At 33.3% G+C, this 26,365-nt stretch overlaps 1 protein-coding gene across 2 annotated transcripts in view; it reads right to left on the minus strand.

The window, feature by feature from the left end:
- The window catches only part of LOC145690313 (xanthine dehydrogenase-like), a 97,016-nt gene that overhangs the window by 20,390 nt on the left and 50,261 nt on the right, over window positions 1-26,365 (minus strand). The window contains exons 11-21 of one of the 2 annotated variants that reach the window (XM_081765091.1): window positions 25,711-25,895; window positions 20,313-20,423; window positions 15,347-15,488; window positions 15,043-15,118; window positions 13,517-13,737; window positions 13,161-13,283; window positions 11,813-12,034; window positions 10,742-10,875; window positions 7,369-7,543; window positions 2,642-2,833; window positions 895-1,040 (exon numbers count right to left, since the gene is read on the minus strand). In XM_081765091.1, the coding sequence (XP_081621217.1) occupies window positions 895-1,040; window positions 2,642-2,833; window positions 7,369-7,543; window positions 10,742-10,875; window positions 11,813-12,034; window positions 13,161-13,283; window positions 13,517-13,737; window positions 15,043-15,118; window positions 15,347-15,488; window positions 20,313-20,423; window positions 25,711-25,895 (1,727 nt within the window). Of the gene's footprint in view, window positions 1-894; window positions 1,041-2,387; window positions 2,580-2,641; window positions 2,834-7,368; window positions 7,544-10,741; window positions 10,876-11,812; window positions 12,035-13,160; window positions 13,284-13,516; window positions 13,738-15,042; window positions 15,119-15,346; window positions 15,489-20,312; window positions 20,424-25,710; window positions 25,896-26,365 lie in introns of both variants that reach the window. The other variant, XM_081765090.1, reaches the window with a different exon arrangement.

Raw genomic sequence — 26,365 nt, forward strand, 5'->3', positions numbered from 1 at the left:
TTTGCTTCGTAGGAGAGGCCAGAGGTCCGTCGTCTGCTGGTTATAATAAATCCACGTGGTGTGTAATATCCTGACGTAAAACCATGTGGTGGTGTTTATAAATACAAGCGTATTGTTTATATACAATACCACGTGGGATATTATAATATCAAAAAGCTATTGCTCTCTTTTATTGATTTCGCTCATGGAGATCAATATTTAAATGGTTCAAAAAGTAGAAATCACACCGTAGTAACTGATTACATCAATCAACAGAGTACTTCTCATGAAGAGTAGAATACAGGAGCAAGGGAAATTTTATGAAAGGCTACTGGAACTAAAAGAGTTATGATATTCAGAACGTTAGTTTTCTCTCTGTGTTGTGGAAGACAGTAACTTTTGGGCGAAACGTTTACAGTTGGATAATACTGGATCTGGAAGCTTTTGGAGTAAATACTTTTTAAATTAATATTGAATATCCATCGTATTCAATCGATTAGCAATTATAGAGTGATTAAATATTAGTTCTTAAATATTATAGGATACAATGTGAATAAATATACCTACAGTATTCTAATTTAAAAAGAAATTAATATACATTTTTTTTACTTAACTCTAAGGATCATGATTTGTATAACACATATAACTGAGAGACAATGTAAAATGTATCAATCATTTAGTTCAAAATGAATGTCTTAATTAATTATTAATATGATTGGTGCTGTATGTATATCTTATCAAAATAGTTATGACACTGACAATAAAAGATTGAAAAATTGATTTCAACTATAAAAAGAAAGACATCTCACCACTAGCACAATAATGGTTTGTGCCATCTTTAGGTTACGAAAGCACTATGGGGGGAGGGGGAATGACATCAATCTTTTTATCACAAAGCTATAAAAAAGTTTTTACCTGTTAAACTCATCCACTTGCTGTTTTCTTTCTGCATAGTTTGACATTTCAATACATTCATTCCAGCAACGTTGAATGTGACACTCTGAGATAACTTGTTCATAAGGAGTAGTATCTCCATTTCTGTAAAAGTTCCTCTCACAAACCTGTTTGAAAGAAGTATTCTATCAAAAATTCAGGAAAAAATGTTGTTATTACCTGTAATACTAATCTTCAGTGACATTTTTTTAATTTAAAGCAATTATAGTTAAATATCCATCCATATATATATATATATATATATATATATATATATATATATATATATATATATATATAAAATCCAATACCAATAGCGTATATTAAAAATCATTACATTCTTAAAATGTTTTAACTAATATATCCATTCCATAAATAATGCACACTAATTTTTATTTACTTACTTGTTTAATTTTTTAAATATTATCTCTTTATATACCTTCAGTGTAGTCTCCCTGCTTCTCAACAACCGAGTCTCAACGTCCGGGAAGCTTCAGTATTTCATCCAAGAACATCATGCTTGTTCAGCTGTCTAATGACGTAACAGAAAGTGAAAGTTTTTTAAGAGAGAAAATGTACACGCATATGATGTATCGACTTTGAGAATATGTCAAAGTCTGGTGAACTCATGTCCAGACTATATGGAGTATGAGCCAACACCCCCAATCGTATTCACATATTGTTTCTCTTACGGCACTCCCGAAGTGCGGGCGAGCGTTGTCGTGAAGAATGCGAGGTCTAGCCTCGAGAAACTGTGGTCGGATTTTGTACATTTTTCTGTGCAGTTCTGGTGACAAATCATGATAATACAACATTGCTGTGGAGATCCTTCGTAACTAAGCGGTTAGCATACGCATCTTTGGCGTGAAAGACCCGGCGGGAGCTCATGTGGTTAGGATTCCACGTTAATCAATAGGTCCACGTCTCATTTAGCCTCGCTTCTGAACGGGACGTTAAACTCAAAGTCAACTTGAACTCAATACACTGCTGTGACACTTCTTCCACATAAAATTCTGTCTGTTATGATAATTCCTTGGTGGTTGTAAGCAAAAACCATTTGTTTGACCTTTGATTGAGCTTGTCGATATTTTGTTGGTTATGGGGAAAATCATTGTATGTAAGCTGAGGTCAGCTCGTTGGACTGTGATTTCAACTCCGGCTCAGTCTCTGACCTACATTTCATCAATAGCAACAATTCGATTCAAGAATGTCTGACCTTCAACGTGGAATCTGTTTCAGCATGGTTTCAGTGTTCAGGTGTGTCTGCTTCCTCAACAAAGTGCCCGAAACATCTACAGCTTCCATTTCCGGCTCTTGTGATAGCCAAAATGTGTATTTTACATAGCTCACAAGCACACGTTTTGTTGCCTCATGAACTGAAGCTCAAGCGACGCAAGGTTAACTGTGATACTTGTGCATTATTTATGAAATGATCATTGTATCTAAGGTCATGCAGTTACTGTACTAGCACTTACTAAATTTGCATTTAAGCCTAAGTGATCTGCTACATGACGAATAATACTTTCACAAATTGCGAGTCCTTGAATGGCAGCGAACCCTCTTACAGCAGTACTTGATGCAATGTTTGTTTTGTAAACATAACCTGTAGCATGGAAGTTGGGTATGAAGTACGTTGAATCCAAGAAAAATAAAGCTTTCTCAATTACCTGTAATAAAAATGTTCTAACTAATATATCTAAGCACATACAATTAATGCACTAGCACTTACTAAATTTGCATGCAAGCCTAAGTGATCTGCAACATGACGAATAATACTTTCACAAATTGCAAGTCCTTGAATAGCAGCAAACCCTCTTACAGATGTACTAGATGCAATGTTTGTTTTATAAACGTAACCTGTGGCATAGAAGTTGGGTATGAAGTACGTTGAGTCCAAGAAAAATAAAGCTTTCTCAATTACCTGTAATAAAATTATATCACCAATAAAAGAATCACAGCCTTTCCAAGTGAAAATCTAAAAAAATGAATTTCTATCTTACAGTTAATATTTATTTATTTATATTTGTATTCTCATACCAATGTCAAATGTTTAATTTCGCTTACCTTTTTAATTTTATGGAGAATATTGTGCTACCAGCATGATAGCATAGCTATATAGTTTCGTTTCATATATCTAGGCCTTTCTTTGACGTTGGGGTAGTAGATAGTACTTATACTATAAAATTGGATGCTCACAAATGTGATGTCTTTATAAAACCGGTAATCTGACTTTCCAACTACTATGTGCTGGAATATCCTTTTGACCTAATACTCGAACAGAGTGGAGTTTTCGGTTTAACTCTGTAGAAGACTCAAAACATGACCTCAAAATATTTTCCAAGTTATTTATGGTTGATTATTACAGTGACACTTACTAAACTTTCATTTGTTTAGCAACCAAAAATGTATATTTGCAATAATTTCAGATAAATATAATATTGATTGAGAAGATATGTGAGTAACCCATTGAAACTTTCTTGTGAAACTTTTATTATTTCGTCCCAATTCTTGTTTAAATTTCATTTATTGGTGTTTAGTGAATGAAATTCTGTGCGTAAAAAGATGCAGTGTGTCTCTTTATTTGCGATGTGTGAAAAGTTTGAATTGTGTAAAAATATTAGGTTTATCTTCGAACGAATATTTTGAGAGGATATCTATCTCCCCGAAATTTCTTATATGCTGTTTCATCCTAGTTCTAATGCTTCTTTCAGTTTTCAGTTTATAAGCTAAAGTTGATCGTAGCTAAACCTAAAATAAAAGGATAATTTGAATAATATGTTGCCAATATAATAAGTACCTGAAAATATTCTTGCGGATTTTAAGTGATAGCAGGTTATATGCTTCCTACACATTTTGTTCCAAATTAGAAGAAAAGAGGTTAATGAGCATGTCCTCTTGTAGCCTGCTGACTATAGTTACTCCAAAAATGAAAATGAAATGAAATATTTCAGTGGAACGTCCCACGATTATACCCTTTAGGCTAAGGAGCACAAATGATTAAAGTGAATGATGATGGAAGAACCAGTGGAATGAGAATGAAGGAGGAAACAGGAGAATCCAAGAGAACCTACGGACACAATGTTGTCCACCACATATTTGGCCGGGGATTGAACCAAGGACTCCACGCTCTCCCACTGAGCCACCGTGCCTCCCTATGGTTACTACAGTTAAGCGGGAATGTTAGTATATAGTTCAAACATGGGAATGTAAAGAACATAGGTCTATATGTTTCACGAACCTAAACTGGGAACAAACGCTAGTGAAATGGGAGAAAAATATACCAGACAGATGTGGTAAGTGAGCGGACGACACTCAACGGCAATTCAACAAAACAGCTATGAATCCTTCTAGCAAATACCTTACACAGGATGTCCACAATCCACAGGTAAGGGGGCACTCAAAGTTACTATTTACACCAACAATGGCCAAAGATGTGAAGCATTGGGCAAAGGATTTAATTAAAATGGAGGTACCATTTCCAATATCTACTAGCTGGGAAACCAGTATAGAATGAGACAGTGGTTCTACATAAAGAACATAAAGAGATCCTGCTCAGAAACCAATATAAGCAAATATCAGTGTTTCTTTGTTGTCTAATTAGAAAAAGGATATGTTTCTGGACAGAACGCTGACGCGCTATGACACCTTTTTTCGACACCCAAAGGCATCATCATCATTGGTTGGCACCGCAAAAATCTACTCCAAATGAAAAGAAGTTAATGTTGTATGTTTGGTACACTGCTCAGGATACCATGCATCGCGAACTACTGCCACTTAGCCAAACAATCAATGCAACTATGTACTCGTTGCAATCGAAACCTATGCACGAAGAATCAAAAATCATGAAGCCAGTACAGTGAAACCTGTGTATGTTGGCCACCATCGGTTCCATTTAAAACTGGCTAACTTAGACAGGTGGCCAACTTACAGAAAATAAGTGTGATTGGAACAAGATTTCTAGTATTACTTGATTGTTAAATTTTAATAAAGAATAAGCACGACAGCTACTTTTAAATAATGCATATAGAGTAATCATTAACAATATACAGTACTAGAAAAAATACTACAGTATGTTTAATATATGTACCTTTCTCTTCCTGAAAACAAGTCTGATGCACTGAATTATTCGGATTGAAAATACAATAACACAAACAATCACAAAATAGAAACATATACGCAGTTTATTGAAATTGATATTGTGACACACAATATCAATTAAAAGCAGGTTAAAAGCAGGAAAAACAAGATTATAAATTGAACAGTTTATATGTAGTTTACATGACTTTTTCCGACAGTGAGAAAAATTTTCTGTAAATACCTTTCGAAAAATAGTGAATCAGTTATTACTATAATAAATTTATTCATGGTGATTCATTCTAGACGTATTTCTTTTATTCATTTTGGCACATATACACATTCTAATTTTGTAGTTAACTACCTCTTAATGAGCTTGTTTTTCCCTCGGAGCAAAAGATGTTTTGAGAATATCTTAAGGGAATTCATATCTCAACCTCCGCTTCTTTTCGACAAGCCGTCAGGTGCCAATGATTGACAATTGAGATGGTTAGCTTTAACCTTGAGAATTATCCGGAATTACTAAAGCTCCCCACTGATGAAAGGAGCCGATATAGCTAATGGTTTTACCAAAATAGACAGAGTAAACAAATACGTACAACCATTTCCTGAATTCCTGTACGTGCTTATGAATATCTTCCTTCACCACCCCTTTATCAAGGTAGTGTTCTGACCATTGACCTCCAAGAAGAAATCGTGGAAATCTATGCTTTTTGTCTCCACTCACAAATACAGAATATCTGCCTCTCATATGGGAATAAGAGAGAGTTAACAAAAATAACAAAATGATATTTTGCGTGGCCAAAAGACGCAGGTAAAACTATCATTATTATCATAGGATAAACATTGCTTCAATGTGGCCAACTTCCAAGATAGACAGGTGGCCAATTTACAGAGTAATAAGTAACGCATGTCTTATGGGAAAATGAAGGTTCAAGACGAACTAGGCCAAGATGAGCAGGTGGCCAAGTTGACAGGTTTTACTGTACTTGTAAATTGGAGAGTTGTTATCTTGTTTTAGGCCAACGCGAAGTCATATATTAGTAACGTCATCTAATGCATCTCCTATATTCCCCAGATACTACACTGTCGGATAACATTTGTTCTATTCGTTAGACCGTCTGCGAACACAATGGTTCCAAGCCCTCAACTAGATAATCATCGCACTTCATGATAATGTTTACTGATACATTTCCCTGAGTGCTACCACCGTGGGATCCATACTTTTCCCTAACGCTGGAGATAGATTTCCTTGCTGATGTAGACTCTTTCTGATTTTTCCAAGTATGCCTTTAATTTACGTCATCATCTCTATATTTATAGGATCAAATTCTGATTATAACTTTTTTGGGAATACAACGAAAAAATATTCAAGAACTTCTCCCCTGGCAAAATGCAAAAGCTTTGTATAAGCAGCCTATCGATAAGAAATCGCTTTTTCAAATTTCCATGTTAATGAGGTATTATTCGTTGCTGAATTTTATACATAGTATAAATGTCTCATGAGTGGTTTTGGACAATTAGTTACTCACATGACAACATAAAAAAAAGAAAGAAAAGATACTACTAATCTCTAGATAAATATTAATATTACAGAAACCAGAGAATCGAAATTCTCTGGCATATTTTAAACAACATATTCATGTAGTCTGTATTGCTAATTGCATCGGATCTATTAGCCCTAGGTTGAACAACCCTAGCATAAATAATATAATGAAATACAGATTTAAAATTAAGAATATTTCAGAACAGAGTTTCTTGAGCTGTTTTTCAAGCTAGGATCTCTTTATTAGTCAGAATTTCCTTATGGATCACCTTGGAAAGTATATGTACATTTTTGTTTATTTATTTTAATTATTTGAGCATATATTAATATCAGTATACTTATATTTTAAAAATAATATAAACTAAAATTCCTTTAATTTTATATTGTATTAATAGAAGTAAATACGTATTAGTTTATTTTAATAACCGAAGCCTATCAAGAAATTTTATAGAATAGATAATATGTTTTTTAAATAAATAAAATGTCAATCCTGGGAAAGAAAGTGAAAGACTCTTGCTTACGCAGTTTTCAAGCTCTGTTTGACATTTTCAACTATAGTGTGATACGTAATTCACTTGAATTTTATTCTATCTGTCCTTTTTTAGACTAATGTTTAATCTAACAGGATGGCAATGGTAACTCTCGAAAATCATAGCTTGAGAAACTGTTTTAGACTATTCACACCCAGAAAATTCACTACTCTAGACTCTTCTATAAAGCAAAACACTAAAATTGAATCACTACAATTTTGATTTAGTAAGCCGTGTTTAAGAATCATCATACGAAAAGTATTTCAACTCATCAAATATATAAAGTATAATATTAAAAATACTTACACCAGCTGAAAGATCTAGTGTATTACCAGCATTGACGTAGAAGTCCATACTTATTGCAGTTATTTTGCCATCTTTTGTAAATCCCACTTTATACTTTGATAGAAATGGATTTCTTCCTCCTGTTGAACACATATCTTCATCTCTGTCTAACATGCATCTGATTGGACGACGGAACCTACAATCAAACAACATTACTAAGATTTTTTTTTTCAAAGAAATTCAAGACAATAATGTAAGATGAGTATTTGATCATACTGATTCTTCATGTGTATACCGATTTCGAGTGTGTTTCTAATGTTGAAAACAGTATCAACTTATGAGAAACACTTAAATCACACACTGTATAGCAAGTATACTAGATAAGTCCTATGTTTCGGTTCCCTGAAGCAAAACATCCTCAGGACAAAAGTTCAAGTAAATTGGTTGGCTGATTGCGTTGGAATTTAAGCTCCTTCGATGCCGGTGCTATATGAAACGTGGACCTACAGCTTAATGTGCTATCCAGATCACATAGCTTCTCATCGGGGATTGAACTCAAGTCTCCCTTACCGAAGGCATGAATGCTAATCGCTAAACCAACTCCTTAAATTAAGAAGAAAAAATAACAAAAGAACTAAAAGAGTAAGTAACATTTGTTAGGGTTAACAGGATTGATGAAGCAGCAAAGGTCTCCACTTCTTACTTTGAAGGTTTACTATGTAGCCAAATAGTTAACGCGCGTGATAATAAGTTCAATTCCTGGTAATCACAAAATTTTCATTATTAACCTAACATTGTGATGCAGTTGAAGATTGAATTAAGATGAAATGAATTTCAGTCTGGAAAGCCAGAACTAATGGTGCTGTGTTCTGTTATGCTGATCACACATTGTTCAACTAAACGCCGTCTGGACAGTCATAGTTCATGGAATGTAACATTAGAGAGGATTTTTTTTTTAACGTAAATAGTAAAAGATGGATAATAATTTTTTACTCCTGTTCATTAACATTGTGAGATGGCATTTATGCCAACGTAGAAAGTGTCAAGCACCTACATTTATGCTACTGGGACCTCTGAACTTGTTTGCTTGTGAATCACCTGCCACTCAAATGCCTCCTAAATGCCCCAAGCACAATACAACACGTATTTCATTCGTGATAGACGTAATTGGTTAGCCAGATGGCAGCTCATCTTCCGGTCTTCATGGAACCCAGTGCGCCTGTTTCTGTGATACAATATCGCACACCTCAATAAGCTTAACTGGTGATGAGCTCTTTAGATGCACTTAAACGCAATGCACACTTAAAACGATTGATATACTGCATGTCTGAAAGTGCCGCCATCTAACAATTGGTGCTGGTAGAGTATGACTGCCATGAGAGACATCTAACGGGTATATGGTAAGTTTGGACGAAGACTGCTTCTGCCTGACATGAAAGCATGATAATATAGAGTTGCATTTCTCAATTTTTCCTTTCAACTAGGAACCACTTTTGCTGCTCAGAATACTCTATGGACCACCACGCTCTTGTCCTTTTCGAAAACGAGTTTTATCATTTTTTAACGTTTTGAACATATACCAATATATTTATGAAATGAAAATGATCTTTTTTATTTTAGTTTAACGTTCCACGATTAGCCCTTCAGGCTAAAGAAGACGGATGATTAATGAAAGTAAAGGATCGTGATTTCTTTTTTGCTGTCCCACCGGGAATCGGACCCGAAACCACGCGCACTAAAGGCATACGCGCTAGCTACTAGATCAGTGGGGACATTATACGTATATTTTAAAATAGTTTAATTAAAATTCCTTTAATTTTATATTGGAATTAATAAAAGAAAATTCATATCAGTGTTTGATAATAGTTGAAGGCTAATAAGAATACTTTTATAATAATACATCTAACTCAGCTAATCTTTACTATAATTAAATTTGCTCAGCTAATTAAATTGTATAATCTATTATTTATATAATCTATACTGTTGGAGTTTCTCAGCTATAGTGTGTGATACAAAGTGTAAAACAGCTCTCCCAAGGGAGAGAAAAGTTTTAAAATTTCCATGTTGCTCACCAACCTATGGTTGAAGGTGACAAGGAAGTGTGTGATACACAATTCACTTGGATTTTATCTTTACTGTCTTTTTGACTAATGTTCAATTTAAGATAACCACAGTTTGAGAAACGCTTATATATATATATATCATGGGCTTTGCTATGGACAAACATCTAGTGTGGGTGGGTTTTCTTGGTTATCTACTATCTTCTGCCAGTTCTGTAGATGGCACCTTACAGTTATTCGGGGAAAAAAAGGAAAAAGCAAAGAACAAAAAAAAGTTGAAACTGCTAGTTTTAGATATATAGCGCATGAAGAATCGCGTACAGAAAATCAAATTTTACATTTTCTTGAACGTTACTTCATCATATGACGAATTTCAAATGAATATGAGCTCAAGAACAGATCAATTCTTGCAAACTGAAGGGCTTAAGTAAACCTTTCTTGCAAACTTGGCGGAATTAAACGAAAGGTTTTATTTCAAGGCAAATATTATAACATTCTTATTATTATTACAAGCAGTATATGCGTTAGGGTTAGATAGCTCGAAAAAAAATTTTAAGAGATTGGTATGATGTATATAAAATGGTAAGTTTATCCATGAATTCATATATATATATATATAGGTTTTGTTAACTCACCCATTAAACCGCCTATACTCATTAGAAAGGTACCCATTCTCATCAATATATTCCTTTTATAATAGAGTAAGAACTTCACTATCTGGTACGGAAGATATGTCAAGAGTTTTTATATTTGCATCAAATGAATTTAAGATTTTCTCTAGCTTTTCGAATCTTCTCTGACACTTAAGAAATACATTTTATATGAGTGTTTTTTGTAGAATTTCAAAGAATTTGCATGACAAAGTGCGCTCAAGTATAATATGATATTAAACTAATTGTTAGTGTGTTATTTTGTTCATTATTAAAAAAATTAAGTATTATTCTCCATACCAGCCATATTAGTTGCAAGAACCCTGTGGAATTGTTTGTTATCTAGCAACCTCTATACGAGTTACTTTGAATCTAATAAATAATTAAAACAGAATATGTTTTAAGAAAGTAATAGCTTCAATTCTAACAATTCAATTATTTGTATAATTATAATCCTTCATCATAACTTGGTGTTATAAATCTTATTTAAAGAATGTTAACAAAAACAATCTAGAGACATAATTCAAATATTGTCAATTATTTCTGTAGATTTTTAAACTATTTTCTGCAATAGAAAAATATTTGTATTGTTATATCTTCAAGTATTAGAAAAAAGAAGTTGAAAAATTTGTTTAAATTAAGATCGTTTCTTATAGAAATTACATCTTCAGTATATATACTTACTTTTGAGCAGCAATTGCCACAGCCATAGCTAGTGGAGCCTGCCTTGTTGACTTACCGCCAAAGCCTCCACCTAGTCGTTTCACAGAACATTTGACTCGATTGAATGGTATACCCAAGGCACTCGCAACAAAACCCTAAAAATATAAATAAAATTAAAAATCAAGGAAAAGAAACGTGGATGATATATATCATGAATATTTTCAAGGCCTGATTTCTCAGTAGGCCAACTTATGGTGGCCTTTGAAGATATAGGTAGAGAAGTTTCTGAAGAAAAAGGGGAAAGATACGAAAAGAGATACCAGTAAAGAGAAGAAACAGATAGGAAAAATATCTCAAAGAATTTTTGTCTTTATTAGCAAATTGTGATTCAAAATGGAGTTAACAAAAATGAAGTTAACATATATATATAGCGAGAGAGAGAGAGAGATAACGTAACGCCCATAAATATCTAATAGAGCTTGATGAATTAATTTCAACTTCAATATGATTTAGTCATTAGAGAAACAATATCTTATTAGTAAAGCATGATCGTCGTTGTCTCAATATCAACAATCTCTACAATTGAATTTAATCGAAAAAAAAAAATAGATACAAAGCTAGTTATTAAGGATAACAAGGTGATAACTTACATTATCGTGTGTGAACGAATTGTTTTTGTTATGTTAATGTTACTAGTAAATGTGTTTCTAGGATTTAATATGCATAAGAGAAAAATATTCTAAGCCTTTTGTTATGAGTATACTGATGCATTTAAGATATCTGTTGCTTTGGCTCATATCTAAGAAATGCAATGCACATTAGTTTGACCAATAATATGACACTGTTATAATTCTATTTCTTACTTTCATAGTGAAAAAATACATATTGTTTTTCTATAAAAATATAACTTCTTTTGTATTACTAGGAAATTACCGATATCATCCTCCTCAAATACTAAGAAGCACTACTCTACACATATAGCTTGTACAACGTTTTTAACCAAGCATGGCATTTTTCTCTCCTATAGTAGTTCGTCACGTCTGCACTTCTATTCTATTATGTTCTATTACTATAGGAAAGAATGTTAACTACCTGTGTTGCAGAAGGATGCTGCGTCGAAACAATTAATTCCATCTCACCGTCGTCTTTAGGTATTGCTATTGTCGCTTGAGTTTCCATATAGAAGTGTTCCTGGCCACCAAGTTTCACTTCACCTTCTATCACTTCATCTGCAGACGCAAATCCCTCCTCAACATTACCTCGGATCAACGACCGGGTAAACTGAGGACATAGTGTTCCTTGCTCAATAGCATCCTATCAAAATACCAACAAAACAAAAAGAAATCGTCTATATTGTTTTGTTAAAGGAAATTAATAATGTTAATATTAACAAAAAAAAAAATCCATTAAATAAATTTTGGTTAATGGTTTCGATTGTCATAATTCTCTTGGAACATCAGAGGAAGAGAAAAAAGTGTGAAGATGTGGTGGGGTACTGTAACAGTTCCAATCCAGGTCAGAACAGACGTACAGGTAACTCCCATGAAATTTACCTCTAGAAGGGAGAGCATATTTTGAAAAGTGTCGTGAAACCGCACACGAGCAAGTAAAAACAAATTAGGGGATATGTTGAATAATCAACTTTTTTTGTAAAGAAAATTATTCAATTGTACGTATTTGATAAGTTGCGAAAATAACCGATTTTTTTATCACACTAATTCTTCTATTGTTCAAATTTAATGATATACAAAGAGTGAAAAATTACATAACTGAGCAAACATTCGAACCTCAGTCTCCGAGTTATCGTGTCGACGCGTTAACTATGTTTTAATTTTTAAAATATCCAACAGGGATAGGAGACCGGACGACATACAGTGAAATTAGTAAAACAAGAATATTATCTGTTCACTCCACTTAGATTTAAACCGTTCGATTTAATCAGCATCATTAAGTACACTATTTAATGACACTTTTTATAGAGTCGGGAGTATTCATAAAAATATTCTTTGTTATAATAAAAAGTATTAGAAAATCTAGGCACTGCACAATTGTTGATTTACAAAATGTTTTGAATTTGACTGAGAAATGCAAAGATATGTATCTCATAGTTCTATTTACTCAGAAATTAAAATTAAAACAGAAAAAGATATATAGTATAACCCTAAACGGTTATGATCGGCTAGGCAGCTTTTAGTTGGGAGTATAGTTTGCACATTGTCTTCTATCTCTGTTAGATTTAGTTTTCTATTCATAAGAATGAATGAATGATTATATTAGTTTGGTTTTGGTTTTACATAGTAAAATAAACATATGCTTGTATTGAAAGAAAAATACTAAAACTTTATTAATTTCTACTTACTACTTGGTATATATACCCAATCCAATAATTAACCAGAAAACAGTGTAGATAGATGGAAGACATTTAAAAACAAAGAATTACCTCAATTGTGATTATAACAGACTGAATATCCTCATATTGTATCTTCACGTGTTTTATTGCTTCTTTTGCAGTTATTTTATCTGCTGCTATAATACCTCCAATAATCTGTCCATAACAAGTCACCTGCAATAAGTACATTACATTTTACATAAAAATAACATGAAAGTCATTTTTGGTCCAAATCTAAATTTTCTTAAATCATATTTATGTTTTAGGAATATGGAAAACAAAGATTATTGTATGTTATTGTCATACTTGACATCAATTTGTTTATATTCGTCAGAAGGTGTGAGTATGAAGTCTTTCTTGATACGATTATATATTTATAATTTCTATTGTACAATGTAATCGCTTACCTTTTCTGAAGCAAACACCTCATCATCTTTTATTTGGGGTCCTGTTTTGTTTCTATGTGGTGGAATATCTTTAGCTGAGACAAAGCCATAAACACCTGGCAGTGATAAAGCTTTCGAAGCGTCGATGGATAAAATCTTTGCATGTGCTTTTGTACTCATAACTGGTACAAAATACAATTCATTTTCATAACGTGGAATATCATCTACATATATAGCTTCACCTGAAACAAAAACAAAGATTAAGTTATTTTTCATTGACGAATATTATCTTCTTAATGAAAACGGGCATGTAGTCAAAGGAGGTGAGGTCCGGACCCCCCTTCGAATCCAGAAATGAAAAAAAATTAAAGCAGGATGAAAGTTAATTTGGGATCTGAACCACTTGTGCCCCCACTGAGAATCGAACCTGGAACCCCTTAATTATAAGGCAACGAGCTTAACCACTAATTCATTGGGGACACATTATCTCAATACTGGCATGTAATTAATTCATATAGGTTTTAATTTACTATCCGGAGAAAATACACTCTATTAATTCTTAATCACCGTTATGTCATTTTAAAATTTCATAATTTCACTTGAATTACGATTGAATTTCTTACATACAGAATTCTGTATTTACTTTTATCATTGTAGTAGTGAAATATGGAATTGAAAAAAACTAGGCAGTTTTTGACATTGTTTATTTTGAACTTATCACACAAAGATTAAAGTGAGTTTAGTAAAAAGCATTTTATAAAACTTTACATTATTCACCGTCAGTAAGGGTTTAATAGCATCTATATTAATAATACAATAAACTGTCTGCCTGTAGTGCTTTTCAATTCGAGAACCATAATTGAAAGAAACAAAATTTGAATATGCTTTAAAACTCACAGAGAAATGATTCAAAGGTCACACCTGAGCTGAGATATGGGGGGTGAAAAGTCCTCATAAGGATAACACGAGGACATTTTTAAAATAATCGAAAAAGATCAATATTAGAGTTGAATTCGTAGGTTTTGGAGTCAGTGAGATGAATAGTGACAGTTTTAATCCAATTCAACTTCAAGGTCATACTCCACTCCTCAGGGAGAGGGCGAGATTTTAAAAGTAATCGAAAACGACAGATATTAGTGTTGAATTCACAGTTTTCGAGGTAGCTAAGTTTAACGGTATCAGTTTTCATAATGTTCAAGTTCATCCTCACTCCTTGGGTTGGGGGTAGGGGAGGATGACTTTTTAAAAATAATCAAATAAGGTATCTAATTGGTAACTACTGTAATTAAAGAGAATTAAACACATCAATATATTTTGGCGCTTGCACTTGGCTCTGCGGGTTGCTTGTTTTAAATATTACTTTATTGTGAATCTTAAAAAAAAAAAAAAAATCAAAAATTTTGTCGTCCTGTGCTCGAGCACAGAATAGCACTTACTTAAATACGGGTTTGATTATTAATAGCATGAAGGTCATGTTAGAGCTTGGCTAACATATCATTAGTCAAAATTTTAAAAATTATTATACCACAATATTATATTGCATTCACCTGCTGCTTGTTGAAATGCCGTTTTATGCATCAAAGGTCTCCCAACCTGATCATGGTTAGGTTGGGTAGCTGAAACCTGCAATAAACAGAAAAAAGACAAAAATAAAAATGAAAGGAGGAAAGTTACATACGTTACAAAAGTTGAAAAAGTTACAAAAGTTACAAAATTTGAAAAAGCCATAAAAGTTGAAAAAGAAGAATTGGAAATTACTTCGAAAATTTCAGGCACCAAATTTACGTAGCGTTTAGTTTATACTAGTGAAATTGTAAGATTTCCAAAAATAGGCAGAAAAGAACTAATTACCTCTTGAAAGAACTGAGTGCTCTCCCATCCTTTTTTCTGAACAGAGCGTGAGGCACTTCGGTAATTGTCTGGAAGAGATTCGTTGCTCAACGACTTTTTCTGCAGTTGATCCAGTATTGAAATGTAGAATTTATAAAATAAGCTGCAACATATAAATTAATTAATTATTTCAGGGCTCATAGCGAGTCACTTTTTAAACTAAAAGTTACTTTTTTTCAAGTTGGTCACTAAAAGTTACTTTTTTTTCAAATTTGTCGCTAAAAGTTACTTTTTTTGGGAGGTAAAGTGACTTTTTCGTGTGATTTATGTTTTGCATTGGCAGTTTTCTAAGAAAAATATCATAAAAATAAATGGAAAAAGGCATAAACTTGTTACTCATTACTCTTCTGAAAGCTTCAGTATTTGCTGCTACATGTGAAACAGTCAGCTTTATTCTCCCTTCAGCTTTTATTCTTTCTAAAGCACAGTGGATGGTTGGTGGATGCTTAAGCTCTCAAGGTAGGGTTGAGACCCCTTCTGTGTCTATTCTTTCTTCTATCATAATAGTCTTTTAGTTTTCTCTCGTAATAATTAATGCTCCGCTCAACGTTGTGTGTATGTGTTTGTGTGGTTCATCATGTTCGTCTTGTGTTATGCTTCTTGTATATTCTTCTTAAGAGTAGGTGAGGAATTTGAATATTTCATGCCTTTGAGAACTCTCAGTGCCAAGTTAAATATAATGTCTGGGATGAAGAAATTCGGAAATAAGCCAGAACTGGTTCCACTTACTCAGAAGCTTCTTACATCTGCTAAGTCTGCTTACCGTAACTACAAAGCATACTTAGAAAACCTAAGAAAGGAGAAAGCTCAAAAAGAAGAAGTAAAGATGAAACAAATCAACAAACAAAGAGAGAGGTGATGGAGAAATTGATAAAGAAAAAAAGGGGCATGATGAGATGTTGGTCACTTTTGGTCACTTTTTCGTGTGCTTTTGGTCACTTTTCAACGATTTACAAGAGACCAGACCACTATGAGCTTTGTTATTTCAGTGATTGAATATATAAATAAAAAGAAACGAAAAAATACAAAAATAGGTAAATTAATAAAACAAGAACGTTTTACATATTTTATATTATGATAGCAAAAAGGGAAAACAAATTGTTATATTCAGGATTTTCGTAAACAACACCACACAACTTTGAAAAATGAATCCTTACACGAAAATAATGATAGGTCAACAAGGGTGCACAAATGCGTCATTTCGAAGCTATAACCAGCCGAAAATTGGTTAAAATAACAAAACAAAGGATCATAACTCAAGAACGAAACATTGAATGAAGGTCTGTAAAAGAACATAGCGCTTACGCTAAGCCTAGATTTCAGTAATGCGCCAGTAGATGTGGGAAAGGGTAGCAACAGAGTTAGCCTCGAAGCATACACAGAAATTCATGAGGTCCACTACAATATATATATATCAGGAACTGAAATTAACACAGTTCCATATTTAATGGTGCATTAATGTAATCTAGACTCAAAATAATCATTAGATTTTTTTTACCCGACCTTCATCCAACATTTTGTTCTCGAATTATGACTTGCTCTATACCGTTCTGACTAATTTTCCGTGGGTTGATGCATTTGTACATTTCTGTCGATCTATTTCGTTTCCCTGTGAGGGTTCATTTCTCAAAGTTGTTTAGTGTTGTTGAGAAACATTCTATATAGTCAACACGAGTCGTATTTAGTTTAAACAATTTTAGATTATATATAATTCAAAAAAAGTGTTATAGTATTAAGTTAATTAAAAGAATCCATCACTTACACCTCTCTCCAGAGGAAAATCAATTTTCGAATATATTCAGTGAGTTCTCTCTCTCTCTCCTTCCTCACTCACTGAAGTCAGGAATTTAAAAGTTGAGGAAGGATTGCTTCCTCTTCTTTCAGTGTTTCTTTCGCTCCTTTTTTCATTTCAAAAACAAATATTTCCTAATTATCATTCTAATTATTATTAATGAATTATCTTCACACCTTGTAATATTTTTTATGTTCCTGTGCTTTAATCTTGTTTCTGCCAAGCGGAGAAGAATATGGCTGGATTCACATAAATTGGAAAGTATTTAAAACATGATTACACAATAACAGTTGCCGGTACATTAAAGTGGATGAATGAAATAAAGTCGTCATTATAACGAAAGAATCTTTACTGAAAAACAAATTAGAAAGAAACAATAGTGGTGCAAATTGTTTAACATTAAATCATAACCCATTTCCAGAAATAGTTAAGAAAAGGAGTTATAAAAAAAAAGTCTTGGTTACTCAACGATAAAACTTTCAAGACACTGATCACGTCAACCTCTCTTTTACCGATCATCTATGTACTACCAAAAAGACATAATTCCAACATATACCAATTAGACCTATTATTTCAGAGATAACATAGTGCTTGTAAACTTTCAAATACTTACAAAAGCATGTTACGTTACATTTTAGAAGATTTCAATATACATTGAACATTAGCCATGAGATCAAATCTCAAGTTTGTTTCTTGATATCCGCGAACAATATTAAGATTGTCATAATCAATATAATACATACATTTTTCTTCATTCCAGTTAACCGTGGATTACTGTGTATACAATTGTGGTTACCTGAGAAAAGTTCGATTTGGGAATTGATGAAATTAATTATATGTGATATAAAAGTTCGGTTTTTAATGAACTGTTTTCAATTTGAAGAAAAGGTTTAACAACAGAGGGATAATCATTCTGTGGAGAGTATTTTCTTCCTTTTTTGGATAATACTGTTGTGAATCATTACAACATTTCTATTCTCTCCATTCCCCAGTTGTTTGATACTCAATGACCATATATTTTAAAATATAAAATATCAATAACGCAAATCTTAAACTCTCGTTTATGATTGAAAAAGAAGTTTTCGGTTTTTAATTTTAATAATTACAGGTAATTAATCTTAATAGGTTTTCTAGCAAGGTATTTAGTAAACTTTCATTAGCAACTCAATACATTCACAATCAACGTTCGTAAATAAAATGTTAACAAACAAACAACCAAAAAAAAAAAAAAAAAACCTTAAAAGAGCGATCACCTTGTCAGCAAAACGAGAAGATAAGATAGAAAGGTTATTAAATTTAGGTGAATTTACATAAATGGATATGATAAAAATTCATTTATTACAGGATCTAAGGCATAACGTTACCAAAAGGACACCTAAAGTAGAGAATATGACAGAAAATACCATGGAAATTCACAGATTGGTCATTACATTTTTTTTTCAGTCATTTCTAATCATCTTGAGAAACTTATCAGAAAGTATGACATCTTACCTATAATATTATATCGAAAGTTTGAATAAGAAGAAAAGAAGAAGAATAGCAGCATCAGTTTTTACGGTATTAAAAGCCATTATATACAAATAAGTTTATGTTTTCAAAAATATACAAAGTTACTTGCAAATGTACAATTTTGTTCAAAAATATTCCTGGCCACGTTTGTTTGAAAAGTACTTTACTCTTATCCAATAGCGAGTTCTAAATAATAAGTTATTCTGCGAATGGTTGTAAGAATAATTTTTTTTAAAGACAGATGAACATAAGTGTGAAAAAAGACTACATGTAGGAATGAATAAAAGAAAATTAGCAACAGGATAAAATAACATTTAAATAAATTAAGGTTTTGATGTTCTAGGCGTGATTTATTTACTTTAACAGAGGTTTCAAAAACAACTGACTACCTTTGTCATCAGTGTTGCACCAATTTTCTTAATTACACATATTCCCATGAGCATTATGTGGAATATAAACAGTTACTTTTGGTTTATCTAGACATTTATTGGAAAGTGAACATACGACGAAACAAATACAGATATTATACAGCAAAAATCATTTCTTTCAAAGATTTTCGTGGTCTCATGAAAGAACCAAATTAAATTTGAATTACGGTAATCTCAATAAACACTGGCACAATATTATGTCAAGGTCCAACATAACTATAAAGGAAATTTATAATTTAAAAATCACAGGTTTCTCTTCACGTCAGGATAATCTTAACTGTCAACCTTCCAAACTTTTCTATTTAGATGAAGCAATAGTTTGTGGTAACATTCAAATGAGAATAGAAATAAACCCCAATTACCCTCATCAGCTCCAAATTTATATATATTTATATACAGAGGCGGATCCAAGGGAGTTATAGGAGCTGTAGCCCCCCTTGACGCTCAGGTATACACTGGATAAAATGGGCTTCAATCCTACTTTACTCAATCCTTTGTATAAAGCCGCAAACTATGGTTTAGCCCCTCCCTTGATGATATCCTGGATCCGCCACTGTATATGTAAGTCTGGTGACATTAAACATAGTCATAAGTAGTAAAATCCAAAAAGAGAGTATTTATGATACGAAGAATTTGACCGAAAACTGTATTACTTTATACGATTTAGATGTGATCCAGCTACCCACTGCGTCCTTTAGTTCATAAATTCTATTCTTCCCCTATCTTATTCCATGCATATGACAGTGATGTTGCCAGACAAAATATTACCTTAGGATTGAGATATTGACTTCTTAGTTGCAAAAGTAATCAACGTTTTTAATTATTTTTTATTTATTTATTTTTTAAAATTTTAATTCTCATTTGATTTGCAAATGACTTCATGTGTAGACAATATCGTTTCTAATTGTCGAGAAGAGCAAACTATCAGAAGATTTTAAAATAGCTTTCTAATAATTAGGACAAACAGTAGAGTAGAAGAAGTAGAAAAAAAGGAAAAAGGAAAGAAAGAAATGGAAGAGAGGGCTGATGAAAGAAGACGAAACTTGAGAAAGATAAGAGAACTCACCCAATATATTCGGCAATTACTTTTCCTTCCAAGTGGAGTGGTTATTGATACGTTCTTTTAACTTCCACAATGTACTGTGTGCTCCAAATGTACTATAGTATTCAGTGTATGATGTAAACATTATAATCTTACCTAAGTACTAGCGATTTTCGATACTCGACATGTCCTCCTGAAGCATTTGGTGACGGAATATCATCTAACAACGAATTTTGTACTTCATCGAGCAGAGACTGATTCCACGACCTGTAAGATAAAATAATAAATTGTGATTTAAAAAACAACAATACAAAGAAAGTGGATTTAAAGAATCAAGGAAATTAACTAACTCTATGACCTGTGGAATAGGGTGGATCGAAAAAAACTTTTTTTTAGTTTCCATGTTGCTATACCGCGGAAAAGTTGTGGTTAGTGATGACTTGAAAAATAAAAAAGGAAGTGTCGAAATCGGTTAATATCTTCCGATCGCGCAAAGCGTCTGAAATATTTTAAAAAACATGAAAAACTTTTTATGTCCACAAAGTCCACACGGCGGGACCTGGGATCGAACCAGGGACCCCAAGCACCGGAGGTGAACGCTCTGCCACTGAGCCACCGCGCCCTCCATAGAAATAGAGATGAAGTACTATTAATAAACCCTGAACCACCTTAGTAATAGACGTTGTCTGTCTCCTCTCTCTGACTTGAATTTCTGAAGAGTACAATTTCTCGTACTCTTTATTAAAATAAAATACTCTCGTATTTTTTACGCTATAGTGATAAAACGTTACAACATGCCTTATTTAATAATAAAAACAGTTGTTTTATGATTTTAAAGAATATCTTCCGATCGCGCAAAGCCCATGAAGTTTAAGAAAAATGTCTGTTGTTCGTATTTTAAAAAAAAAAAATCAAAAAATATAAACTGCGATATTTTTAACAGTGCTGATGTAATAACATACGTTCTAATATGTTTTATAATATTTAATGTTTTAATGAGAGAGTTCCAAGGTTATGACATACTTTCCAAAGCTAACACAAATGTGCAGCTCTTCGCTTGTTTTTATATATAAAAACAACCCAGAGGAGAAGGCTGCACTTCGAGTTCCACCCACACTCTTCCCATCCACCCAGCCATAAAAGGTGTGTACTATTTACAATATTTACATATTTAAATTTGTTTTTCTTTTTTGAAAGACTTACAAAATTGAAGCGATTTTATAGTCAGATTTTGTTCTGAACTTAGGCATCAAAGATCTGAATTTCAACGTTGCTCTGATGTAGCCATCTCTTGATTTGGATCCGATACTTTGAGCGAAGCTTCTGTAACTAGCTTCACGCATCGCTCCACGGCTTGCGTATGGCAGGGGAACTTCTCGATATCCCCATCTGGTATTTCACCTCGTTGAATAAAAGAGTTGATGTCGTCGTTTGAAACTTTTCGAAGAAGAGGTGGAGAAAATACTTGGCTTCACTCCGGTCAATCATGTCAATGTAATCTGTGGTTTCAAAATGTACAGTTGGAGTAAGAAATGTTCTGATGGTTTTTCCTTTCGAATCAGACTGCCTGGCTTTCAACACTCTTCTAAGCCCTAGTTCTCTAATGTGCTTCCTCTCATCAAAAATCATGGCTATTAAAAGATTTTCGTGGTGGGCAAAGAACGAGTTCCTTTCAATGACGGGGAAAACAACTTGCTTCTGATTGTCATGCAAGTATCGAGATGTATCGAGATACATGAATAGGTCCACTTATGAAGGTATTGCTGTTTTTAATTTCAAACCACACTAGCATCTAAGATTTCAAAATGAAAGTCACAATGGTTTTTAACTCATTTGAAGAATTTGCTTCACTTATATATAGTCTGAGAACTCTATTTGCACAAGTGAGCCATCTGGAATGTGAAAGTGGTCCGGAATCACGAATTGATAAATCACTTGGACATATGCCACTTTTGACTGCCTGACATATATCTAAAATATATCTCTGGTCTTTACTCAAAGAATTTCTGTCAACTTCTGGAATTACACAATCTATTGGTTGAAAATCTATCACTGGCAGTTTCTCACACCCGCTTAGATTATTTCCAATTGGTCCAGAAAATGTTGTGAGGTCAACTGTTCCTCTATGCAAATGAAAAAGATGACGGAAAGGTAATCCATTGAAATCTAGTAGGCAAATAGGCCATTGCAAAGGTCACCCAACATGGATCTCAAGATGACGAATAACACCATTTTTCCAGCCAGTATTTGTATTAGTACCATCACAACCGATGATATCCAAGTCTTGCACTGAAATTTCTTGTTCATTAAGGCAAGACACAATGTCTTTAGCAGATCCAGAGCTCGGCGACACATGGACAATGTATGCGGAACCAGGTTCTTTGATGAGCGAGTAATGGTAATCCTTAATAGTACGACGAAATTGTTTGGATTCAATCTTATCTATAACCAATGTGTCATCCTTTCTTCCATCAAAATAAAGACCACGCAGTTTATCTAAATCATTTTCACTGTTGTTTTGCAAGTCACTTCTAATTTTCCTCCTTTCCCTTCTAATTTTACATCTTCAATAACCATAGACGTATCTGCTTTGGTTATTATACCAAAGTCTTCTAGCACACTAGGTGCTATAGCAGAATCTGCACTGTCACTGACTCCATATCGATCGTAGGTTAATGCTGTAGCTCCTCGTTTAATTCTCATCTGCCACGGAGATGGAGATTCCTTTTTCTCAGTCATTTGGTTTGTATTCAGGTTCAATTTCAGAACACACTTCGACTGAACAACTTGGCTCTTCCACAAGTAAACAATCAGGGTTATCTCTATTTAAAGTATAGCTTCTTCTTTCAAATCTACGTTTCAACTTTGATGTCTCCTTCCGATCCAAGCACTAATTTTTCCTAACCCATGCTCCCTCTGAAGATATAAGAATTTTCACTCAATGACAGGAATCTTGTTAGGTTTCTCACACGTGCGCGATCGGAAGATACTCCCTAAAAACATATAACATGTGTTTTTCTTATTAAATATTACTAGTTGTAACGTTCTATCACTATAGCATTAAAAATACGAGAGTGTTTTGTTTTCATAAAAAGTACGAAAACATTAAATTTTTCGTGCTTTTTAAAATTTTTCAGACGCTTTGCGCGATCGGAAGATGTTAACCGATTTCGACACTCTTTTTTTTATTTTTCAAGTCATCACTAACCACAACTTTTCCGCGGTATAGCAACTCGGAAACTAAAAAAATGTTTTTTTCGATCCACCCTACTGTGGAACCCGGAGGTTCAATGCCACATTCACAAAACTCTCCATTGACTTCTATCCTTAGCCAACTGAATACAATTTCTACTTCGTATTCCTATTTCTGCGAGATCCATCTTCTTAATATTGTCCTCCCACCTGCGCCTAGGTCTTCCTAATGGTCGTTTTCCGATTGGATTTCCGGTTAAAACTTTGAAAGCGTTCCTACTTTCTTCCATTGTTGCTACATGATCTGCCCACGTAAGTCTCCTAGATTTGTTGACTCTAACAATGTTCGGTAAACGATATAAATTATGTAGCTCCTCGTTATGAAATTTCCGCCATTCACCATTCCCGTTTCTCTTGAGTCCGAATATTCGTCTTAGCATCTTGTTCTCAAACACTTTCAGTCTGTGTTCTTCCCTCAGAGTAAGTGACCATGTTTCGCAACCATACAACACAACAGGCATGATTATTGTTTTATATATTTTAAGCTTCAAATTCATCGACAGAATTCGCGACAACAAAAGGTTTTGAACTGAATAATAACACGAATTCCATGCTTTTAGTCGACATTTAATTTCTTCGTGAATATGGTTTTGGTATATTAATATTGATCCTAGATATTCGAAAGTATTCACTTTATTAAAGTATTGTTTGATGTTTTAACGCATCCATAATTTGCAATATTACGATCTCGACGAACTTCCATATTGCTCGCCTGGCCTACTCTAATATTGTTTTGGATATGGGGATTGTAGCATGCGAGTAAAACCAAACCAAACTAGAGAAGTATCTAAAATTTCTCTCTCTAATATGCTCCTAAAACTTGAGCAGAAATTGCATAAATTGCAAGCAAAGCTTAATTAGAGTAATGATTATTGTAGTTGATGTGTGAAACAGTAAACTCTTCGTGTTCATGCCAACCTGATTTATTAGGAACAGATTTGTACAAAAATTGAGGTTTCAAGGAATTTAGATTGGTCAAGTTTAGCTATCTGGAATATGTGAAGGACAATGATAAAGGAATTTGGCCAAAATAAGAATGTCATATATGTTGTGCTGCTGGTTCCTTGCCGTCAAAGATCCTCGTCTACAACTCTATCTTCGGCTGATATAAAATGTCCTCAAAAATTGTTAGCACATAACAAACGTCTTTCTTAAATCCTCCAAACACTATTCAAACTCAAATAACATCGTAATGGTAATTTACAAGTCGCATGCTGCAAGGCGCGTAATACTCCTAAGATGTAACTTGTTTGACGATTTATCTTTACTCTGAAGTTATTTTTGAGATTTTACTTCGGAGACACGACTAACGTCTCTGACCACGTTTTCTGCACTCTTCCTCTAAATTTTGAATGAAACATTTTATGTGACCGAAAAACATGAGATTGCAGATTTCAAAGAAATTTCCAGACGGCAACAGTCTCAGCCAGCACGTGGAGTCTCAGTTGAGAAAGAACACACTGCTGACCAAAAACCTTTAAAATTTTCAGGACACAAAATTCTAGATATATTAAATTCTGCCAATCTAATAAATTACTGGAAAAGATGAGTACAAAGATTTTACAATATTACAAACATTCGCTGATACAATTTTGAAATTAAAATGCTGATTTAGTGACAGTTATTGAACAGTCTTGTTATGTAAGTTCCTTTGATGTAATATACTAGCTTGCAGTATCATGTTTCATAACAAAAACCAGGAATCATAATTAATGTAAATAAACTCCATGACATAATTTCTTTTTAAACCTTTTGCAAGATAGTAAAATTTAACGAACACAAGAGATAATGTAAATAAAATTAAGTTTAATTACTTCTATAATATAATATATCATTGCATTTCTTTGATTTGAACTCAGGTTCCATAGCAATATTTTTAGTTTCCTCTGAATTTACTTCTAAACCCAGGTCCCTGCAAGTGTTTAATAGGCCTTCTGCATGTTTTTCTATTGTTCTTCTATCATCCTCTATTAAATTGACATCGTCAGCATACGCCATAACCTGGTAAATACCATTCAACTCTAGACCCTGGTTGCTATCTTTGATTTTCCTTATAGCGTGCGTACTCCAGGACAGTTGAATAATAATGGCGACAACACATCTCCTTGTTTCAGGTCATGCTCGACCTGAAAACTCGTGGACAAGAATTTTTTTACCCGGACTTTACTTTGGAATCAAGGAAATACATTTAGTAATTTATTACCAGGCCACGAAAAATGAAAATTTTTCTCCCTGTGTTCTGTCTGTATTTTCTTAACGCTACTTCAAAACTAACAATTAAAATTAATCTAAAGGAACTTACTTTCCAATTCCTCCTTTCATTGCTCTCGCAGCCTTGAGTGGAACTGGTGTTAGGCCTCCATATACTAACACAAGATCCTCAACCACATTTGAGTTTTCCTTAAACCTTACTTTCATACCAGCATTCACAATAGCTTTATCATCATCCAGCCGACGAGTTTGTTTATAAGCTGCGAAATACTCATTCTACAAATAAATATAAGAAAAACTGCAGTTATTGGTGAAGAAGAAAGTGAGAAACTACTCTATAAAATATCATGATTTTTTTTTCTTTCACTGACTCTTATTGTACTCCTCATTAGTAAAAATATTGCACAACGTTAGTTAAATCCCTTACAGAAAGAATTTGTTTTACACAAATTTTCTTCTCTTTCTTACTAACTTCCAAGTGAATGGTGTAATTAGTATACAATTCCTATAAATTAAAAAGAAGGTAATCTAATTAATGTAGGAAGTAGTTTAGTTCTTTTGTTCAATTCAATAATTTTTAAAAAAAATGTGTTGTGCAAATTTAGCTTAACAGGAAGTTGTCTTTGCATAAAAAAAAAAAAATATTTCTGTAGAAATTTGATTTCATCTAGGTTTCTCGTTCACAATCAATAGAGCTTCCATTATTTCACGATGGATTTCACGACAGATTCGCGCTATCTGTGTAG

The sequence above is a fragment of the Thermobia domestica genome, chromosome 7 (genome assembly GCF_964235325.1).
Source record: "Thermobia domestica chromosome 7, izTheDome1.hap1.1, whole genome shotgun sequence".
NCBI lineage: Eukaryota > Metazoa > Arthropoda > Insecta > Zygentoma > Lepismatidae > Thermobia > Thermobia domestica.